The sequence below is a fragment of the Mustelus asterias genome, chromosome 2 (assembly GCF_964213995.1).
Source record: "Mustelus asterias chromosome 2, sMusAst1.hap1.1, whole genome shotgun sequence".
In the NCBI taxonomy this organism is placed as follows: Eukaryota; Metazoa; Chordata; class Chondrichthyes; order Carcharhiniformes; family Triakidae; genus Mustelus; species Mustelus asterias.
The window spans coordinates 131,514,866-131,529,181 of record NC_135802.1 but is presented as its reverse complement, the minus strand read 5'-3'; the positions used below and the strand labels follow the sequence as shown (position 1 = coordinate 131,529,181).

Here is a 14,316-nt window from a genome sequence, read left to right as displayed (position 1 = left end):
GCATTGGGGTGAGGGGTGATCTTAGAGGTCTATAAAATAATGAGGGGCATAGATCAGCTAGATAGTCAATATCGTTTCCTAAAGATAGGGAGTCTAAAACTAGAGGGCATAGGTTTAAGGTGAGAGGAGAGAGATACAAAAGTGTCCAGAGGGGCAATATTTTCACACAGAGAGTGATAAGTGTCTGGAACAAGCTGCCAGAGGTAGTAGTAGAGGCGGGTATAATTTTGTCTTTTAAAAAGCATTTAGACAATAAAATGGGTAAGATGGGTATAGTGGGATATGGGCCAAATGCGGGCAATTGGGACTAGCTTAGGAGTTTTTAAAAAAAGGGCGGCATGGACAAGTTGGGCCAAAGGGCCTGTTTCCATGCTGTAAATCTCTACGATCTGGAGGAAACCCATACAGACATGGGGAGAACGCAGTCACCCGAGGCCAGAATTGAACCCGGGTCCTTGGCACTGTGAAGCAGCAGTGCTAACAACTGTGCCAATTTATGACACCTACCCCCCAAAACTCCATCTCTTTCCCTGCTACCCCTTCCTCCCCCGACACCTTCAGCCCTCTCAACACCCTCCCTCATCATACTTCTCTCTACCCTAATCCTTCATCCCTCTGAACTCTATCCCTCAGCCCTTCCTCTCCCATGGCACCTTCCCCACAGCTCCATTTCTCCCCACTACCCTTTCACCCATCAGACATTTGCAGCCCTCCTAACTCTCTCCCCATTTCCCAGCGTCATTCCCCTGATATCTTTATCCCTCGTCCCAGTTTCAGCTCCTTAACATCTTCACCCAACCCAACATCTTCATTCCTTCCTCCCATCTTCAGCCTCTCCTCCCAAGACCTTCCTCTTCCCTAGAAAACTAACTTTCCTCCCTCCCCACTTTGCTGCATCCCTACCAGTGATCCTGAAAACGCTGATATTCCAATGCAGGCCAGTGAAGATAAGTGAAGATGCTGCCAGTTCTGAGGTTCTGAAAGAGCTCCGACATCAGTGAGGCTGAAGCTACTGCATGAGAACCTCCAACCTCTGAGAGCTGCTGTGTGGTGGCGTCATGGACAAGAGGATCCAGCCTCTATTCCAGTTGTCTTCTCGATTTGAGAGATGTAAGCAGGGCACTAAAGTTCAGTCCTGATCTTTGCAGGCCACTTTGGTCCAGATGTGCTCTGGACTGATGTGTTTTCCCGCTGACATTATGGAGAATTGGGAGCGGGAGGAAGATTCTGGTTCAGCCATCATCTGCACCCTTTTAGTGGGATGCAAATCGGTTTCACACCAACCACCAGTAAGATTCCAGATTCGTCATAGTGGGCAACAGAAGAAGATCCCACAGGAAATACACGCCAATGTGAAATTGACTTTTGGACTCCTGCCAAATTCTCCCCTCACCTTCCACTGGCAGGCGAATGAGAGAATTCTCAAGTATCAAGCTGCTCTAAGCTTGATACTTAGAGAAACGTTGAGCATCCAGTCCAATATAAGTAGGTGTGAATACCTGCTATTCATGCCCTTTCCCAATCCTTTGGGTATAGTGATGACATCTAACTTCTATACAGCATTATTGCGATATGCTTCAGTATAATAGTACACTTACAGTATGAACTTACAGTACAACAAGCATTTCTGGAGTGAAAAATGGACGGTGATTATCAATGTGAGTATTGCATTTCATAGATGAGTTTGTGCAAAAGCTTGATAAAGAGCATGAACTTTCACACTGAAAAATAGGGTCTTATCTGCCGGGTCAACTTGTATTCCATGATCCATGATAGGTTGTTTCCTCACTCTTTAGCTATATATATGAGTGGGAAAAAGACCCAGGTGCTATTGTACATGAATCTCTGAAGATTTAATTACCAGTGTTGTAAAACTCCAACAAAACCAAATTGAGTATTTGGATGTATTACTAGGAAATTCCAATAAAAAACAGAAAGAACCTCCACATATGATGGGTGACAGAGAGACTCTGGAGAGCCATGAAATTCCTAGCAATCCTAAAGGTATTTAGTTACCACAGTGGGCTTAAAAAGCTGCGTCTTGTTATTCCAGTAAATAACAGGTTTCAAGAGAAAGGATACTTTCTATCTCGTGGATACACTGCTTGAGCTGAGTAGGTGACATAAGATAAATTATGTAAGCATAGAACTGGATTAGAGGAGAGATCTTCCAGCTGTTCACGTCAGTGGGATCTTTCAGTCCCACCAATGATGCACCCTCACCACAGCTTTCCCGGCAGCATGGAGTGGAATCAAAGGGAAATCCCATTGGGGGGGTGAACGGGACCAGAAGATTCCACTGTTGGCCAATGGTGGACTGCTTCCCATCACTGAGAAACACATTGAGGGGAAGCCAGAGAATCTTGCCCTGGATATCAAGGAGTCATTCTCACCAAAGGTCATTGACCTTTGAAACAAGTTGCCAGCTTGTGTAGATTAACTAGAAGGTTTTATAGGGTTGCTGGAAGGTTTCCTAGCCATGGTTAATATCACAGAATATAAAAGATGGTTGATATATTGGGTTATGTCCCATGTTCCATGTGATTTCCTCACACAAGCTCGCTCGCTCCAAGGCTCGAACCCCCCACCCCCCGCACAGCTTCTGGCTGCTTCTTTTTGCCACGGGCTCCATTCTCAGGTCCAATCATTGTTATTGGCCGTGGGCTTTTATTGCACTGCAACAGTGAGATGGAATATATCAAATGGGCCAGAGAAAGGTCTCTCCGAGTACGGAGTGCTGACAGACTTGACTATCCAATGCTCCAAGAGACCTTGCTCTGATTGGCCTATTTCATTGCTGTTGTTATTTTTTGAAATTGGCTGCTTGTTCTTTTCAAACAGGCTCTTGCCAGTCATGCCATCAGACCCCCCTGAAGACCCCACACAGACTCCCAGCTTGGGAACCCCTGTTTTATACAATTAAAAGCTACTTATTTTCCAACAGACAATTGTGTAATTCAATCACCAAAGCATTAATTAAAATATACATTTAAAATATTTAATTTTATTTCAATCCAAAATGAATGATGCAAAAAAGAAATCAAACCACCCATTTAACATGAAAAATGTCAAAGGAGATCTATACTGATAAAAATAGATTATAGGTCACGGGTCACAGACGATTCATGACCAGTGTTGCAAAATTGAGTGCAGTGGCACAGCTCGCACAAATAAATATAAAAACCCTTTTATTGATCAAGGCTTTGGGGCCAGTTGCATCCCAGAATATGGTGCACGGTTTTGGTTTGCTCACTTGGCAGGGAACTGAAACCCTTCAAAAGATTCAGGAGAGAGTCACTTGACTGGTGCATAGTTTAAAGGTCGTAGTTTTCAGGCTAGGCTGGGAAAGCCATAAAGTTTTATTTTGGAAACGCAAAGACTTTTGACAGGATTAGATTTGAGGCTTTTAGAACAGTGGTTCCCAACCAGTGTGCCATAGCACACACCCCCCGAGTGTGCTGTGAAAATAGATTCAAAATTCATGTAATTAAACTAAAACTAACCTTCGTCTTCTGCTCTGTGATTGGCATCTCCACGACCTGACAAATCTTGGGCCTCCCGCAGATGCGCCAGCCGGAAGGGAGCCGTGACTAAGATTTTTTATGTTGGTCAGGCCCATGCGCATGATCAACGGGACTTGGAGTTGAAGATAAGCTTGGAGCTCAAGAAGGACACAAAAACCCTTGGAGACACAAGGGACTCAGCGAGAAGTTAGAAAAACAGGCAAGAGCACAGAGAAGCTAAAAACAAAGTTCCCAGTAAGGGAAGACGACAGAAAAATAGGAGGTGCGCCTCAAACCCTTGTTTTTATATAGTATAGAGGTGTGCCGTGACATATAAAAGGTTGGGAATCACTGCTTTAGAACAACAAAGAGAACAAACTCTGTCCATGTGGATGTTTCATGAGGGAAGGGAAGAACTAGCGACATCAGTAAATTTATGGAAAAGCAAGTGCAGGGTGGAGTTCCTGGAAGAAATCAGAGATAAATTTCCCCATTGTTTTTCCATAACTTGGTGAGGACACTATCTTTTTGGGATGCATCTGGTGCTATGTGTAGGTTGTATCCAGCCAAAGCAGGGGATCTTTCTCACCCTTTTTCATATGTTCATTTAACCATGCTCCAGATTACATGGAGATCTCAGAATTAAAAATGACTTGCACCAAGCGTGCATTTATACACATCCCCTTGCAGTTGACTGGCTCACATTTCATCTTCAAAGAGCAGTAAAATATCATTGAATAGATAAGAAATGTACCAATGAACAAATGCCATGAAAAGCAACCAATAATGCGCTATTACAAACATATGAAAACACACAATAAGTAAACGGACAGCTACCAATAAAAAAAACTTGCAACCACCAATGAATTCAGTCAAAATAACAGGGATGTAGCAATTGGATCCCCCTGGTGATCAGAGTCATACACATTGTGCCCTCATTTATGTACTTCCCCAATCTTTAAGTAGGTGGACTCAAAATACGTTATACGGAAACAAGGCTCAATACAAATGATCAAGATTATTAAGTTAATCATTAAGTTTTAGTTTCCAGGCAGCAGTGAATCTATTATTTTTGGTCGTATTTTGGTATCATTTCAAGTGAGTGTAGAAAATGAAGTTTTTTAGTTGTTTACTTCACCTAACTTCAAACCTCTGTTTGTGACGAAGAAACAATACACCATGTCGCACACTATCCACATTAGAAGGTCTTCAGTTCTGGGCTGGCTGAGCTTATGAACACATTTTCCCTCGCTTAGCCAAACTCTCTACCCAGTTCTAATTGTACTAACTGAGGTTGAACACGGATTTGTTTTTGCTGCTTCTGATCATGGGATGTAGAGGGATTGTTGCTCTTAACGTTTCTTTATGTGGTGAAAGAATGTGCATTTATAGAGTGATTTTATTAGAAAATCCCAATGCATTGCGTAGTTTGAAATGTATTCACTCTTACAATATAAGTAAATGTGGCAGCAATTCCTGCACAGTAAAATCCCACAAACAGCAAGGAGATAAATAAGGAAATTATTTGTTTCAGTGGCTTTGATTAAGGAATAAATGCTGACCAATACACCAGAACATGCCTTGTCCTTCTTTGAATCATACCATGGGATCTTTTACATCCAACTTGATTGATCCTTGGTTTAATATCTCATGAAAGATTGCACCTCTAATCAATGAGTACCTCCAAGCCAGCTTAGATTATGTTCTCAAGTCTTCGGAGTGGGGCTTGAACCCATGACTTTTGACTTGGAGCAGTAGGATATTCACTCTGTGACAGTGAGGGAATGGTTGTTTCAAGTCAGGTTACTGTATGGTTTGGAGGGAAACTTACGGGTGGCAGTATACCATGGATTTGCAGCCCATGTTCTTCTAGCGAGTTGAAGTCACGGGTTTGGGAGATGTTGTCGAAGGAACCTTGGCGAGTTGCTGTGGTGTTTCTTCTGGATGGTATACACTGCTGTTATTCTGTGCCAGAGTGGAGAGAATGAATGTTTAAGATGGATGATGGGATGCCAATCAAACAGGCTGTTTTGTCCTGAATGGTGTCAAGCTTCTTGAGTGTTTTAATTCTACTTCAAAGCACACTACACTGAAAGATGACTCATTTCCAAATCTTTTATATGAAAAAAAGATCAAAAAATACAACACAGAGACAATGAGCAGAATGGCTGCTCACTGTGTTGTAAATCTCAGTCTGTTAGTTAAATTCTCTTCATCTTTCTGATTTCAATCATACATTCGATTAGTTCTGGCCAAAGAATCAGTGGTTTATTCACAAGTTATCTGCTTAACTGAAGAAATATCAAATATTCATTTTACCTCAACTAGAATCATTGCTACCCTTCGGATCCATATTCTACATGAAAAAAGGTGTAAAGACACAGATATTAGATGCCAAGAAATTCAGAATTATTAGAGGGAAGAAAGTGCAAAATTACCCAAAACTAGAATGCATATTAATATACAAGTACAAATTAGAAGGATAAAATATATACACAGAAAATTATTCATAAATAATTCTCAATTTTAGTCTCAAAATGAACAAACGCCATTCCTGTTGCTTACTGTTCAATTCAGATTCTGCATTTTGTTCATTGGGATTGAATGTTGTGTCCATAATCACCTTCGTTACAATACAAAGATAAAACCAATGCAACATGTAGTGATAAACTGCTACAGAATGCATTAATACAATGGCAACAGAACTGTAGAATCATTCTCTTTATTGGTACAAATATATACAGAAAGAAATCCCCTCTACACTGGAACTAACTTACAGTGAGCAATATAGGCCACTGGAAGGCATAATGATTAATTAATTTCAGATGTAAAAGTGGGTAGATAAACAGATCATCAGTTAGCCTAATGATTAACATAAAAATAAACTTCCCGGTTCTAACAGTCCATTAGCATGAAACTGCTAAAAGTTACACCCCACATGATGGACCCACCATCCCCACATAGTCTTGCTCATTGTGCTTATGGCAATGTTTATGAAAACAGATTTAATAATCTGAAATGGACTATTTGTACACCTGGGGGACAAAAGATGCCCTGCTCGAGCATTACAAATCTTTATCCAAGCTCTTATTTATAATAAATTACACAAATGTATTTATTTAATGTGCTCAGTTAGTATCATTATTTTGCTCAATTGCATACAGGATTACATCTTGTGTGCACATCTGACACACACACACATACACACACACACATACAAGCATACAGGATTACATCCGTAAACTTTCTCCCCATTCTATGTAAGCTGACCCTAAAAAGTTTCCAGTTTGGTTGCTTGGTTTACAATGTCTCCACACAGCTGCTTTACAGAATTCCAGTACATGAGAAAAAAAATGCCAACATTTGCAGACATAGTAGCAAAAATAAAAAGGAATGTTAACTTGTCAGAGGTGAGAAGCAGAGAAGAATGATTAAGGGAAGAGATTGGAATCACAGGAATAAAAGTAAAATATTGTGCATGCAGTAAATAAATGTAATAAACAATCGAGTTTTAAAAAATTGATTGTTTTGAAAGCCAGAAATCTAAAAATGTCATTTTTCAGTTTTTATAAAGTATTAATTTGATGGTTGGCTGGTGAATAGAAACCAATCATAGAATCATAGAAATCATAGAAACCCTACAGTGCAGAAGGAGGCCATTCGGCCCATCGAGTCTGCACCGACCACAATCCCACCCAGGCCCTACCCCCACATATTTACCTGCTAATCCCTCTAACCTACGCATCTCAGGACTCTAAGGGGCAATTTTTTTTTAACCTGGCCAATCAACCTAACCCGCACATCTTTGGACTGTGGGAGGAAACCGGAGCACCCGGAGGAAACCGGAGGAAACCCACGCAGACACGAGGAGAATGTGCAAACTCCACACAGACAGTGACCCGAGCCGGGAATCGAACCCAGGTCCCTGGAGCTGTGAAGCAGCAGTGCTAACCACTGTGCTACCGTGCCGCCAGATCATCATTACACCCTGATCGCTTGTATCACTGTGTGCTCTGGTGCTGCGCAACCTCCCAACCCAAAAACCTCTACACAAATATGTAGTCCTTGTCGCCTTCCTCTCCAGAATCGCTGGACTTGCTGCCATTCTTCCCCTCGGTTTTCGAATGCTGCCGCTCTCTCTTGGACATTTTCTCCTTCCCTCGCAACTCCTGATCCTCAGAAGATCGGCCTGGTTTGACCTCTTCGGAGCGTGGGCTTTGCCTGGAACTTGTTTCCGACACAGAACTTTGACGTACTGGTGATTTTTAATAACAACGGAGAAGGGATTATTTTAAAACACATCAAAACAGGGAAAGCAGAAGACACAACAGGTACATGAAGTCACAAATAGTTCACAAGAACATGTTCAGAACACTTGTGTTTTACATCGAAACATGGCCTGAAAGGCAGAGATGGTTATAAAGCCTTGTTCTAAAGCAACTGAAGTTTTGAAATACATTCATGTCCAACTATTTATTCAATTCAAAAAGAAAAACAGCATTCAGTGGCTGGAGTTCAAACGCTTAAGAGACAATCTGTTAAGTCAATTGAAACCTGTAAATTTGCCACGATCACTCAGTGAGCAATGAATACACATCAGCTTGATGCTAATGACAACACATTTCTCCAGATGGAAACTAGATTAAGTTTTTGCACATTTGGAGAACTTAGAGCCAAAATCATGAATCGGGAGATACTTTCAAATTTGCTGGGGAGAATTCTGGAAGCTGGTAGTTAACCTTGTTACCCTACCTATTTATTCACTCATATTATAGTGGCTAAAAACAATAAAGATATGTAATAAACATTTGATATTTCGCTCCATAAGCTCACAATTAAAAACAGAGCATTGCTCATCAGGACAGGATCACACATGTGCTTCACGTGATGGCCACCAGGTGGAGTAAATCAGCAGCTACAGATATTTGTGACACATCCGTCCCACTTAAAACAACATGGGTGGAATTTTCCCCCCAAAAAATCAAGGGCTCAATTTTACGACCTCGCTGCGCCAGGCCATCAGGGAAAATAGCATGTTAAGCTAAAAATTCGATTTGCACCCAGTGCAAAAAGACTTCTGATCTTCCCGGCCCCTTCCGAGTAGCGTGAACGCTTCATGCCCAGAAAGGGCGTGAAGTTCACTAGCATGAAATTGGCTGGATTTCAATACCATTAGGGAGTTTGCCATGCATGTCTCCCACCTCCCTGATAGGACGTAATGCCAGCGGGAAACACTACTGGTCTGCACTAGCGCAGACCTGGCGAGCTGGTCACGTTGGGGCGGGTGATCGGGGGGCACGGTGGACATTGCCAGTCAGGCAGCGCCCACCTGACACCCCAGCATGCCCACCAGACACCCCGGCATGCCCACCAGACACCCCAGCAGTGCCCACCAGACACCCCAGCAGTGCCCACCAGACACCCCAGCAGTGTCCACCAGACACCCCAGCAGTGCCCACCAGACACCCCAGCAGTGCCCACCAGACACCCCAGCAGTGCCCACCAGACACCCCAGCAGTGCCCACCAGACACCCCAGCAGTGCCCACCAGACACCCCAGCAGTGCCCACCAGACACCCCAGCAGTGCCCACCAGACACCCCAGCAGTGCCCACCAGACACCCCAGCAGTGCCCACCAGATACCCCAGCAGTGCCCACCAGACACCCCAGCAGTGCCCACCAGACACCCCAGCAGTGCCCACCAGACACCCCAGCAGTGCCCACCAGACACCGCAGCAGTGCCCACCAGACACCGCAGCAGTGGATATCAGGCACCATCAGCGTGCCAGAGAGGTGGGGCCTATGCCGGGAGGGGAGGAGGGGGGTCATGTAGGGGTGAATCGCAAAGGGGGTCATGACGGGGGGGGGGGGGGGGGGAGGGGGAGGGGAGGGGGGGCATGTCAAAGGTCATGATGATATGGAGGGATGGCATGTTGGGGGTCAGACAGGGGACCCTGTGGGATAGTCCTGATGCCCCGATGCAGACGACCAGTGTCAGGGCAGGGAGATGTGGGTTGGGGGGGGGGGGGGAGGGGGAGAAGAGGAGGAGTCCGATGTCCGTCAGAGGCATCCAGTGCACCGTGAGATCAGGCCGCCTTTGCAACATGGCGGCAGAGCGCTCTGAAGCTGATTTCACCAGCGTGTTCAGACTCCCCCTGCCCCCCTCACTGCCCTGTACCGGCGGCAAGCTCCCAACTCTCCAATAAGTGTGTAAGAATTGTGATACGGAGCTTGCCCGAGAGCCCAGCATGATTCATATCATGTTTCTCGCTGATGTGACACTTAGAAATGTTTTGGGAAAATTCCACCCTAAGTGAAAGATAACAGCGAGAATAACAAAGTGAATTTGCACCGGTCTCTCAGGCATGTTCCGCACTGTAATCCTCCCACACTCACTCACTTTTTTGGAGAGTTAGGAGCTTCGCGCCAGTACTGGGGGGGTTGGGGAAATGGAGCCTTAACAAGCTGGTGAGCCTGGCTTCAGAGTGCTCAGGCACTGTTCTGTAAGGGCACCCTTATCTCTGGGAGATTCCCTCCCACCCTCCACGGTCATCAGGACCCACTCCTCCTCATTGGTGGCATATTTCACACTTCTAGACACGGGTCGCCCACATCGGGTCCTCCCGGTGAGTCCCCCTGCCTGACTCCCACCATGATCTACCCTTACACAATCCCGCCTGCCTATGCCCCATCCAGTCCCCACTGGCACTGCTGGGGTGCCTGGTGGGCACTGCTCAATAGACACCGCCTAGCTACACCCCTGACCACCCAGGAGCCTCAATAGTCTTCGAGCCCCCCCCACGTGTGACCATCGTGCCAGGTCTCCGCTAGTGGAGGCTGATGCTCGCTGTTATCACGCCGTACGCGAAGGCTGGAAGATTCCGTGCACTGGGTTTCGAATGGGTTATACATATTTAAATTCTACTTTAAATATGCTAATCGGACTCACGCCATTAGAAAGGGGATGGGATGATTGCAAACTGTTTTGCGTCGGGTGTGAAGTCGATTTTTAGGTCCACACGCTATTTTCTGGGATCGGCATGGTGAATTCGGAAAATCGCCCCCCCCAGATTTACACTTGCAGCTTGCCTCCCATAAGCTTGTGCAAGTGGGAGATGGTAGCATGTCTTGGTATGAACCTGCCTCCTAGGAATGGAGGCGTTCTGGCAACTTCATAATGGTAGCGACTTCTCAACCTCAAATATAAATAGCAATAATACATCAAGAACATGAAACAAATACAAACACAAGGTATGTGCAAATCTGGGAACAACGAAAATTTAAGCAATGCCAATCCAAATAATACACGCGTCCCCTTCACAATGCCAATGTTAAAAACACAAAGCAGCTGAAACAAAAAAATGACAGTTTAATATTTTGGATAGAAACATTCATTTTGATGGGAACAACTGGATGAAGGATCAATACCCAAAATTTTAACCTGGGTTCTTTGTTAAAATGCTGATAGATCTGCTGTGTATTTTCAGCATCTTCTGCTTTTATTTTTTTGAATCATGGTTCCATGACTGAATTCTTTTAATAAATTGAATACACCAAATGGTCTTCATTCCTTGCTCTTATTTCATATTTGCATTGAGCCCATGATAATCCTGGCCCAGATTCCTGGGTAAGGGATCATTTGCAGGTACACTGGGATATGGCTCTATCATCGAGGTATCAGGATTGTATTAGTGGCACCAAAAGGCAACCTGCTGTTGCCTCAGCAGGTCCATCACTGAAGAAGAAAGTAAAATTTACTTATTAGTCACAAGTAGGCTTACATTAACACTGCAATGAAGTTACTATGAAAATCCCCTAGTCGCCACACGACGGCGCCTGTTCGGGTACACTGAGGGAGAATTTAGCATGTCCAATGCACCCTAACCAGCATGTCTTTCAGACTGTGGGAGGAAACTGGAGCACCCGGGAGAATGTGCAAACTCCACACAGACAGTGACTCAAGCCAGGAATCGAACCCGGGTCCCTGGCGCTGTGAGGCAGCAGTGCTAACCAGTGTGCCACAATGAGGAATGAGAGGATTTTAGGCCTTGGCTTGGCCTTCCCAGCATCGGAGCAGCGCTCCGAAAGCTAATGGTGTTTGCTACCCAATAAACCTGTTGGACTTTAACCTGGTGTTGTTAAAACTCTTACTGTCTTCCCAGCATCAACAGAGGGAAATTTAGATTGGGCTGTGGTGGCAAGCCATACTGTGCCAATTTCCTGCCAGGCTTTACACTGCCTGCGTCACATACTCATTTCCTTTTGCTGGTCTGATCCTTTGGAGCTCTACAAATTTGCTGAGATCTTTTCTGGTGAAGATGCTATGATTTGTTCTCTGGCTCTAAATCAACTCCAATACTCAGCCTTAAAAGATCTTTCATGGTTCCCCTCAACCTGTGATTAATGCGACTTCAGTGGTAGTTATTGTTGGTGCAGACTCGTAGGGCTGAAGGGCGTTGTTTGCGTTGTACGACTCAATGACTACCCCTCGTCAATACAATATATTGCACATATAACACAATATCCTTCATCTTAATTTGACATCACTACTAATGGGTGCAATCTTACGTCAAGTTTTTATCAACATTTACTAAAGCTTATTATTGTTGCAATAATGCTATTCTGTTATATTTTTTAATGTCAACCATGTTTAATTTAGTTTTTTGTTGGCCTCCCCTTTAATATGATATAGCTTTTGTTATGTAATGAAAATTCAAAAATAAGTTACAAAAAAAAAAGCAGATTTGAACAAATTTGTGCCAAGATAAAGGGTATTGAGAATGCTTCGTGATTTTCATTTTAAAAATATATAAATCATCTTAAAAGGCAAAACTGTGTTCTTGGACCACTAAATTTATATAACTGTGGTAAACCACTGTTAGCTTATTACCTGTATATGTGACATGCCTGGACACATCCCTGCTGGCCCTACCCGAGACTCCTCCCCCCCGGTCCAGGTATAAAGGCGACTGCTCCCCACCCCCCTGCCTCAGTCTGGACCAGTTCATTGGCATGGGTGTGCTCCAAGTCTTTTGCTAATAAAAGCCTATTTGTTCTTGCATACAAACTAGTCTTTGCTCGATTGATGGTGCATCAATAACATCTGTCAATATGAGGTGGCCCTATTTTAGTATTTGGATGAGTTTATGAACTCTAAAGAAGTACAATTTATGTACGTGTTTGAAAAATTAAAGTACATTATGTATTGTATGAAGAACAATATGCCTTATCTTCATGACAGTTGCCCTATGAATTATAACAGAATTCAAACAAATTGGAACATTTGTGCAGTTTCTACATCTGAAACATCAACTCATTTAGGAACATAGTAGTGGGCAATCCTCACGCCTGATTGCCATTTGACTAGTTCATGGCTGATCTGTATCTCAACTCCATTTGCTCACCATGATTCCACATCCCTATTCACTCTCGTGTAACAAAATGTTTAAATTGAATATCTCATCTAAAACACTTCCAAATGATCTTTTAGAACACCATACAAATACACTGATCTTCATTTTTACTTTTAACTTTTTTAGGCCTTATGTCAGATTCGGGATTCACTATCAATACAACTAGGAATCTCCCAGAGAGCCAGATTCAAGAGAGAGTAGAGATTGTCAGGGTGCAATAAACCTTTCTTGAGGTTTGTGTCTTTTGCTGCGAAGATAATCTACAAAGTGTACATTGTCCTAGTGAAAGTGGTTCAGCCACTAACCCAGTCCCATGTTCAGAAGGCCAGATTCAAGGTTTCAAAGGAATCCCTAATGAAATTGGACCTTCCATCAGGGTTAGGGAATTGCATGTATTTGAGATTAGGGTTGGATTCTCAACGGTCCAGAGGAACTTGGAAAAGAGTCTATTGTGATCTTGGAGTGTACTAGTGCATTGGGAGATCAGGTGCATGTGCAATAGCGCCCGCTAGCAGTCAGCAGTTGGCTTCCTGGCGTGAATAGCCCAAAGATATGTGGGTTGGGTGCATTGGCCATGCTAAATTGTCCCTTAGTGTCAGAGGGGATTGACAGGATAAATACTTGGGGTTACAGGGATAGGGTGGGATTGTGGTCGGTGCAGACTCGTTGGGCCGAATGTCCTCCTTCTGCACTGAGGGATTCTATCAGTCTATGAATGCACTCTGTTTATTCCTCCTACTCCCCCTACTGGCGAGAATCACACTTTGCCTCTTTTTTTTCTAAGTCTGGTAAGATTTTAAATTTTCTCTTGCCGAAAAAAAACAGATCTGAAACTCTCCCGTTTTCACACTCAATCGGCACTTAGGATTTTTTGGTAAGATTGCCCCTATGTCTTCAGTCTTCGAACTTTTACTAAGAATGTCTAAAGTTTCTGCCAGAAGCTCTAATGCTCTGTCAAAGAGCAGTGCTAAAAGATTATTCCTGACTGGGTCAATATCTCAAAAGATTTGACCATAAGCTGACTGCTCTAGAGCTGTACCTACAGTCCCTGATAAACAACTTCAAAACTGATCTCCACTCAACGTACCAATTTCCTCTCCAAATGAAAAAAAACATACAGCCCAAATGGAACCTGGAAACGCAAATGCTAAGATGCAATCCCAAACCACCAGATGGTGAAGGAATAAAAAAAGACACGAGGCCTGATTTTACCATTTTCATTCTAAGTGCCGAATCTGGGCATAGTACAGATCCGACTTAGAAATCCGCTTTCAGGCGCTCCCATACGCTCTCAGCTATCTCCAGTCCGATTCGTGCTGTGGGCGGGGCTTAGCGCTGCTGGAACGATCGGAGCTCTGAACTGCGCATGCGCAGTTAGAAAAAAATTGGAAAAAGTGCGCC

The 14,316-nt window shown here is 43.8% G+C and overlaps 1 protein-coding gene across 5 annotated transcripts in view; it reads right to left on the bottom strand.

Moving 5' to 3' along the window:
* Positions 1 to 6,209: 6,209 nt before the first annotated feature.
* Positions 6,210 to 14,316, bottom strand: part of LOC144511333 (F-actin-uncapping protein LRRC16A-like) — a 380,857-nt gene continuing 372,750 nt past the window's right edge. For 4 of the 5 annotated variants that reach the window (XM_078241629.1, XM_078241637.1, XM_078241604.1 and 1 more), the window contains one exon: positions 6,210 to 7,758. In XM_078241629.1, the coding sequence (XP_078097755.1) occupies positions 7,550 to 7,758 (209 nt within the window). In that variant the 3' untranslated portion in view covers positions 6,210 to 7,549. The remainder of the gene's footprint in view (positions 7,759 to 14,316) is intronic. The other variant, XM_078241621.1, reaches the window with a different exon arrangement.